Source organism: Engraulis encrasicolus, unplaced genomic scaffold (assembly GCF_034702125.1).
Source record: "Engraulis encrasicolus isolate BLACKSEA-1 unplaced genomic scaffold, IST_EnEncr_1.0 scaffold_69_np1212, whole genome shotgun sequence".
Classification (NCBI taxonomy): domain Eukaryota; kingdom Metazoa; phylum Chordata; class Actinopteri; order Clupeiformes; family Engraulidae; genus Engraulis; species Engraulis encrasicolus.
Window position 1 is genome coordinate 141,224 of NW_026946027.1, and position 9,463 is coordinate 150,686.

Genomic DNA, 9,463 nt, shown 5'->3' on the forward strand with positions numbered 1-9,463 from the left:
CCAGCGAGAAGCTGCAGCTCATCGTCAGCTACACCGGCTCCAACTGCAGCCACCAGGTCCAACAGTGAGTACACACACACACACACACACACACACACACACACACACACACACGCACAGCTACACTTTCACTAGACACTGGTATTTGCATCATATGTGATACCAAATGCATACATACACAGTACACACACACACGCATGCACAAGTACACACCTTTCAAAAACTGCAGCCACAAGGTCCAACAGTGAGTACAGACACACGCACGGACACACGCACGGACACACGCACGGACACACGCACGGACACACGCACGGACACACGCACGGACACACGCACGGACACACGCACGGACACACGCACGGACACACAGACACACATACAGACACACACAGACACATTCACAGACGCACAGTGTCATACACACATGTACGCATACCCACATTCGCACGCACAGGCACACACATGCACAGTGTCATATACACACACACACATGTACAGTGTCATATATACACACACACACACACACACACGCACAGTGTCATGCACACACGCTCAGTCACAGTCACAGACATGCATGCACAGGCACAGACACACACATGTACACGTACACGGGTGCACAGTGTGATACAGACATACACGCATATGCACACATCTACGCACACACACACACACTCACACACACCCATGCATAGTCATACAAACTCACTCACTCTTACATTCTCCCACATACATGCTGTATCCAGTTGCTTTATACCCAAAAATGAAAACGATATGATGGCGGTAATTGACTTGGGCGAGCTCACATTTAAACTGGTGACAAACTGATGTGTGCGTGCAAACACACACACGCACCTCATTCTGTTGGACAGATCAGGGCCAGATCACAGTGAAAATCATGACGGGGGGCAATGGTGAAAGGCCACACTGACGTGCAAATACTGTACACACACACACACACACACACACACACACACACACACACACACACACACACACACACACACACACACACACACACACACAGATGCAGACACCGATAAGCGTGCCTGTTTCTAGGTCACACCTTGGCTCTCCGGAAATCTCCAATCGCTTATGATGATGACCTCTGGAGCTAAAGTCCATTTGCTTTGACTGCACCCTGCTGTGCACAAGCGTAATCCTGTGTGTGTGCTTGTGCGTGTGTGCTTGTGTGTGTGCTGGTGCGTGTGTGTGTGTGCGCTTGTGCGTGCGTGTGCGTGCGTGCGTGCGTGTGCGTGTGTCATGGCTACACCAAAGGATGAGTGCTAAAACAGGGAACCAGTGAAAGTAGACATTCTGTCACATCATCTTACGTAAGAGTCTCTGACCATAGCAATTCGGGACAGCTTTGCGGTTGTCTTTTTGTCTGTCGTGGCTTCCTGGCTCCACCTTGTGGTCAGAAAGTAACATTGCAGGCGTGAGGTTTTCTACCACAGCATTTCACTTTTATTTACATCGTCTATTTAAAATGAGATGTTTATATTATGATTATAATGTATACAATGTGAGCTCCTTGTTTTTATCTGAGCTTCTGGAGGAGATCAAGGAGGGTTTGGCACAATGGAGTGTAGTAGTTTCAAAGTGTAATTTCCGACTTGAACGTGTATGGGTGTATGTGTGTGAGAGGTGAAATTACATGTTGAGAGGATGTTGTGTCATCAGTTTACACAAGGAAGAGCACGACACCGCTTATTCTTGGTTCACCACTTTTTTATTCTCTTGGTGCTGACGTTTCGGCACTTAGGCCTTCATCAGAGTTGAGAGCATGTTGTGTGAAATTGCAATTTGAAAGGATGTTTTAGAAATTTACTGGATTTTTTCGTTTTTAACGTGTCTGTCTGTCTGTCTGTCTGTCTGTCTGTCTGTGCAGGGAGCTGGCGAGCACCTTTGCGCAGCTGTGTCAGCAGGTAGACGTGACGCGCCAGAACCTGGAGGAGGAGATCCAGGACATGAACAACAAGATCGAGCAGCTGGACACCCTGCAGAGCAAAGCCAAACTGCTACGGTAGGAGCTGCTGGGATTTTTACAAAGAGAGCCAGGCCAGGGTTAAAATAGATTTGGCTGTGATGCTCACGTACATATGCACTAGGTCCAGAGATTCTTTAAGTATATAGAGATATGCCAACATAATAGGTTTCTATGGGCACCTAACGTGACCAGGTGCCGGTCTGCCTAAAGGGGCGTGTCATAATGCTCCTAGAATGAATAGACAGTCCTTAAGTCTGCCTAAAGGGGCATCCCCCCCCCCCCTTGCGACAGTAGAACCCGGAAACAATGGGCCAGCGGAACCTCTCTCTTATCTACTCTCTCTGCTAGGTCCGCAACGTTTGTAGCTCCAGATATTTTCCGTTGGCTTCTTTTTGTTAATTTGTCGGCCACAATACACTTTTTGAACCTGCAAGCCTTGTGTGCGCCTCATCTTTTTGACTGTCCTAGTATCACTATTTTTGGTGAGCAGTCGCACCAAGCAACAAGCGATCCTAAGTTAAGGCGCAGACGCCAACTTTTTTTGTTTCCTTACCACGTACACATGCATACATTTTTCTGGTGCCATGGTTTACTGTTGGTTTACATTGTCACAGCCACTTGTTTGCACATTTCACACTTGTATAGAGTGTAGTGGAAAGTGCGCACATCCAGCAAAAAAGCATCAGCAGGTGCCAAATCAAAAAAACTGTCACATGTAGGAGCGGGAAAAGGATCTGCACACTGCTTGCAAAAGACTTAATTTATTAGAGGCAACGTTTCGATCATAGATCTTCTTCAGGCATTTATGATCGAAACGTTGCTCCTAATAAATTAAGTCTTTTGCAAGCAGTGTGCAGATCCTTTCCCGCTCCTACACTTGTATACACCCTTGAAGATGCACATTAAAATCTAGCCTCGTGCACACACAGATAGGTCAGTGTACATTTCTTGGCCATACTGGCAACTTTCAAGTTGATGGTGGTAGTATGTTTTCCTGAAAAAGGTGACATTTGTGACTGGGCAGAATAAAGTCTGGAAATACTCCAAAATACTACCGGTACATAATTTGAGTGATACTAATTTGTGTGTGTGTGTGTGTTGGCCCCAACAGGAATAAAGCGGGCTGGCTGGACAGCGAGCTGAACATGTTTACCCAGCAGTACCTGCAGCAAGGCCGATAAGACTTCACTAGCGCCAGAACAACAGATATATGAAGAAGGAGGAGGAGGAGAGAAGAAGAAAAAGAAGAAGAAGAAGAGGAGGAGGAGGAGTGTGCAGGAGAGATGTCAGGCTGAATAGTTTCAGACTCTCCTCCAGCCTGCTCACCACCCTTAACTCTCCCCCTCTCTCTCTCTCCATTTTACTCTCTCTCACACACACACAAACACACTCTCACACACTATCCATCCTCTCCTCACCCTTCCCACATCTCTCCCTGCCTACCTGCCTGTTGACTGAGCTGGCTGCCCATGTCTCCTGTATTCCCCCTGGGCTCCACAGGACTCAGGAGTGGCCTCCTCTGGCTGCACCCTTACAATCCTCCTCCCTCTTGCCTTGGAGGATGCCTGTCTCTCTTCTCCTCTCCCATCACTTTGCCTGTCCTTACGCGTGCCGTTACCTTTCCTGACAGAAGAAGAAAAAGAAGAAGAGGAAGAGGAAGACAAGAAAAACAAGAACAAGATTAAGACACAGTAGACAAATAATGGGGTTCTATGCACCTTCGGTGCTCGGGCCCTAATGCTAATGGTTTTAGCCTCTGTCAGTCTGGGCAAAGGGAGGATTATGAAGGGAGTGCGCCCCCTGGTGTCTGGGCTATATACACCTCTATGTTGTCCATGTGACTTTGCGTTGCCATGTTCTGCGGGGCTTTTTTCTTTTTTTCTCTGCTACGTGTGTGGGTTTTGTTTTCTTTTTAGGACACAGAATTCCATAGTATACGAAAGACCTGTAACAATGACTATTATATTAGTAATTTATTCTATTGTTATTGTATGGTATCACTGTCTGTGCGTGTGCGTGTGTGAGTGAAAGGCTCGCTGAAATCAGTAGGCTCAAGTCTGACAAGAGGTCACTGGGTTTGCGAGTGACAGGAAGTGTGTCTTGCTCCTCCCCCCAACCCAATCAGATGAAGGTTCTCTACACATCCCGCCCCCTTGAAGTTTTCTGGCCTCTTCCAGCATATTCATTTATGTATAATCAAGTTGGCCGCCAATACTATTCCGCTCATGGGCCAGTTTGTATCTTCGGTGCGCTGGGCTCCAGGGGTTTAGACGGGTGAGGTAGCAAGGCACCTGCAATCGTCACAGGTGACAGGTACGGTTTAAGCTTTCGTGTGGTGTGCACTGGTATGTGTGTAGAGCTAGGCAAGTAGGGTAGCTGCATCGATGGCAAGGAAGGTAGCCAATGGTGAATGGCCTGTTTTGAGGTTTTGTTGCATTGTTTTGTTTTTATCTGTCTGTTATTCGTTTGCTGGCGGGCCCATCCTAAGTGTATGCCAGCGCTGTGCACAGGTTGGTTGCCTTGGTGTTCAGAGCATCATATCCCCCCCCCCCCCCCCACTACTGTACATGTCCGCACACAATCAGCTCTGCTTAATGTGCGTGTGCGTGTGTGTGTGTGTGTGTGTGTGTGTTAGGAGAGCGAATGGGTTGCTGTAAAGGAGAGTGGGGTTGGGTCCTGCGCGGAGATGGCAGGGTCAAGGGTCATGTTTGGGCCTTTTCTGGGTCTGGTGGTGAGGCTTTGCTGATTCCAGTTTGAGGGCAGGGGTGCATTTCTGGAACGCGTAGTTGTTAGCAGTTAGCAACTTGGTTAGTTGCCAATGGGAAATTGCATTGCAACCAACAAAGTAGCTAATCGAGAGCTTTCGAGAAATGCACCCCTGGATGGAACTCAGACATGCACTTAGGGTAAAGCCATTAGAGACGTGGTCCACTGATGGGAGGAGGAGAACGAGAGGAGGAGAGGGGGATAGACTTGTGATTTGAGAGACAATTAAACATTTCCATCCTCTAACGCAGTAGACATCCCATGCAGTCCTGTCCAGCCATAGCGTTGCCTTTCTTTATGGAAATGTTTGTTTATTTTTCTTTATTTTTCCTTCAGTGAACTAAAAGCCAGGAAGCGCATAAATACTGCCACTGATTTGGTTTGAAATTAGTTTTTCCCCCTCAAAATGTGTCATTTTGTTTATTGTTTATTTGCTTTATGCCACAGTCATACTTGGGGAGTATTGGAATCAGAGTGGGTAAAACGGATGCATGTAAAATAGTACAGCTGTGTAAGGAGACTGATATGAAATGAGTAGTTTGGTGATGCTTACTACAACACCTGTGGATGGAAGTTGAATCAGGATTAGATAGAGTGGTGTGTGCGACTGTGTGTGTGTGTGTGTGCGACTGCGTGTGTGTGTGCGACTGCGTGTGTGTGTGCGACTGCGTGTGTGTGTGCGACTGCGTGTGTGTGTGCGACTGCGTGTGTGTGTGCGACTGCGTGTGTGTGTGCGACTGCGTGCGTGTGCGTGTGCGTGCGTGCTTTAGTGTGCCTGTCCTGCTGGTGTGTGCCAACATGTTGAGAGCGTCATCTGAAGAGGTCTTCAGAGGAGAAGATATTATGTGCACTTTATTTCTCTTTATATTATTTTGAGCTGCTTTAAAACACTCTTTCATTCGCCTCAATTTGTGCATGTGTGTATTATTATTTTTTAATGGGAAGAAAGAGGCGTGAAAAGATCTAGCACTCTACTGATCTAGTAGGATGTAATGTTGAATAGGCATGCTTTCCCCTTGTCATATAAATAAATGCATTGTAACATCGTGAATGTCCATAAAACTGAAAAATAATAAAAGAACTAAGTTAAGAAATTACATTTGGTTTCCTGGCTGTGGCTATATATGCCTATGTTTTTTTTCCATATTTTGTGTGTGAAGTGACCATGCCATATCAAGTCATGTGGTTGCACACCCAGAGACTGCAATGACAGAATCCAAACATATCTTTTATTTATCAATGAGCTTCTTGCATTTCTCTGGTGGTATTTTCCTCCACTCTTCCTTTGCGAAAAATTCAATCAAAAGGATTATTTATCTTAATGACAGGTTTCACATTCCCCCAAATATTTCCAGACAAACCAATTTACATCTGGAATCATTGCTTGTCATTTTAGAACATTGTTTCCCCTCCTCTTTTCCAACCATTCCATTGTGCTTTGAGATGTGTGCTTTGGGCTTACAGGGTTTTCACAGGTGCTCACAGGGTTTAACATGTTGCTGTACATGATGATACCTGTGATAGCTGGGTCTCTTACCGTCCAAAAGGGGCCTAATCGTTACGCGCTGGATAGAAGCAGCAAAATCGTGTAGACCTTCCTTAGGGTGTTCTCCATCATTTCAGAAGGGGTGCCCCAAATTTCAATGTCATTAAGGTCATTTTTATGGGGTAAATCCAAGATGGCTGCCCAAAACCAGCCAATAGTAGTAAAATGCTGTACTGCCTGGACATAATGGTGTTATGGGCCAATCCACCTATTTGTGTGTGATGTATACAAACTGAACTTTGAAAATATGTGCAAAACTTACCATAAAAACAATGTTATATATGTCTTATTTAGATTCAAAAACAGGAAAATCATAAAAACCATGGTCAGAATGAGATCACTCTACAATTGAGAGCTCATTTCTGGGCATTTAGCTATTGAACCAACATTCATTAAGAGTTTTAAAAATTTGCAGTGGGTCATATCTATAACATCCAAAAAGAAAATTGTGGTTAGAAAATTTAGGGGAGAAGAGATAAACCCTTGAACTGGGCCACACATAACTGTCCCAATGTTAGCATGCTAGCATTAGCAGGTTCAGACACTCAGTCTGCTCTTCAGATAAAGATGGCAAACAATAATTTTAATCCCACTTACACATGCGCGCACACACACAAACTACTACTACTTCCTTAGGACCCCCTCAATGATTTAACCCTAGGAGTCCAACTGAAATATATATAGTCAATAATACATGTACATATTATCAAGTGTCAGTGACAGCTGTCAAATGACAAATGTATGCTAATTAATGTTCAGATATGTATATCACAGTCCTAAGTGTACAATGGAGTGATAAGGGCATTTATGCTTAGGAAATTATGAATAATCAATATGCAATACACCATCCATACAGTATATTGACAGGTACTTGGTTTTAAAAGAGCAAAATGGTAACATGTCTGTTTTTCCATCTACTTTTGGCTTTAATCTAGATGACATGTTGGCTACCTAACCACTTAATTTATTGTTTGCTCATTATTTTTTATTTGTGGATGCGGTCCTTTGCTTAAAACATGTCTGCCTGCCTTCCTTCGCTCACATACTCAAAAAGTCTTTCAAAAAACTTCAAACAGCGTGTGGAAATCCCACTGGCTTTGGAGGGCTAACGTCTATAAGACTATACTGTACTCTACTGTATTGCACTGTACTGTACTCTACTATACTGTACTGTACTGTACTGTAATGTGATATACCGTACTGTACTCTACTGCACCGTGCATTATGCTACTGTACTGTACTGTACTGTACTGTACTGTACTGTACTAGACTGCACCGTACTGTATGCTACTGTACTGTACTTAACTAGACTCCACCGTACTTCATGCTACTGTACGGTACTTTACTATACTTTACTATACTGCACCATACTTTATGCTACTGTACTGTACTGCACCGTATTGTATGCTACTGTACTGTACTGTATGCTACTGTACTGTACTGTACTATACTCTACTGTACTTTATTATACTGCACCATTCTGTATGCTACTGTACTGTACTGCACTCCACTGCACTGCACTGTACTGTACAGTACAACTATAGAACTGAAACATGTAGAGCGGTGGTGCTCAAACTGTGGTACGCGTACCACTGGTGGTACTTCTCTGGTGGTACTTGGAATGCCATTATGAACCTCTCCTGTACTGACTGGCAAAAGTGAATATGGAAGGCCTTTACTGCGATATTCTAATGTTGGTTGTCAAGGTGGTACTCGGAGAGCTCAATATTTTCTCAGGGGGTACTTCACACAAAAGGTTTGAGAACCACTGATGTAGAGCATTCTGAGGACATGTACAATATTATGCAAAAAGGTGTAGTGGGAATGAGTTATGTTACTGTTACCACTCAAAATCTTGAAGGTTAAAAAAAGTCTTGTGGCATTTTGTTTGGGGGGGGGCGGGGTATGATCGACTATTCTTCCGCCCAGACTATTTATGTGCCTTGCATATCAAGAAAATTAGTCCAGGTAATGATTTACTTTCATAGTATATACCATATGAGAAGTGTTGTTCTACAGTATATAGATATTTCTCCTATGGGTAAGGGTGGCAAAAGACCTACAGTACATGTTGTCCATCAGCTGTCAGTTTTGCTAGCAGTTTAAGTACTCAATGATTACTGAGCTAACTAATACAACTTTTGACACAAGTACTAGGTGAGGACTTGTCTGCAAATATTTTTTTTTTTTAAATCTCTGTCTTCTTACTCAACATACACTAAGAAATCATTCCCATTTAATTTGAACTGAAGCCATACTGTGGCCTACATGTAGGCCTATATTGAGTAATCTGTAATGCCATTCTAAAGATGACTGAAATGCTCTCACAATATGCACTTGTAAAAATATAGAATTAGATGATCTTATGGGGTTCTTCATACATATGGAAAGGTCCTGTCCTTTACCCTCTCTCATACAAATAAAATACGTATATCTGTTATGGAAATTAGAGGATGGAGAACCTGCTACCTAGGGCATCTTGCACTGACACTATCCCATTCAAATCGAGCATTAGCAGCAGTCTATTCTCACCATAGTTTTAGTGTTGGCAATGCTCATTTTAATTCAGACCAAGAATCTTCTCAAATCGTTCACAATGTTACATGCTGTCAAGCACGTAAGCACAGACTCACCCATACTTTCACACTATGTACATTTTGTAGTTTTATCAATCTGGTCTAGCAGGCTACCCTTGCTTCATCTCTTCTGAGGACTATATTAACATTGTCAGCTAAGTATAATGTCATGTAATAACAATGTAATGCGTTACCAACATGACATATTGTATATGACATGGTAGACATTTTTTTTTCAAGGGGCACCCCTTCTAGGATGTCTTCAAATCAGTCAAGGAACACGTGTACCGAATTATATGCTTCTATCCAGCGCGTAACGATTTCTCGGCTTAGAGCCCCTACTATGATGCCTCTCATGATGCCTGTGATCCGGTCAATTGATCCTCCAATTTCAGATGCAGCAATGCAGTAAATATGTTGGCTTTGACACCATGCTTCATTTACTATGGTAAGGTGTTCTTCTCCTTAAAGGGACACTGTGCAGGAAATGGTCAAAAAAGGTACTGCAACTATGCTGTTCATTGAAACTGGGCTGCCTATTGCCAAATCTTAACATGAAAGTTTACTAAGTAATAAACAAATATTTTC

The 9,463-nt window shown here is 43.7% G+C and overlaps 1 protein-coding gene across 1 annotated transcript in view; it reads left to right on the forward strand.

Moving 5' to 3' along the window:
- mfn2 (mitofusin 2) overlaps positions 1-5,850 on the forward strand; it is a 39,116-nt gene extending 33,266 nt beyond the window's left edge. Inside the window, exons 16-18 of the mRNA XM_063193965.1 lie at positions 1-64; positions 1,889-2,023; positions 3,099-5,850. The exon at positions 1-64 is cut by the window's left edge and continues 133 nt beyond it. Coding sequence (XP_063050035.1) covers positions 1-64; positions 1,889-2,023; positions 3,099-3,168 — 269 coding nt within the window. The 3' untranslated portion in view covers positions 3,169-5,850. The remainder of the gene's footprint in view (positions 65-1,888; positions 2,024-3,098) is intronic.
- Positions 5,851-9,463: the final 3,613 nt, after the last annotated feature.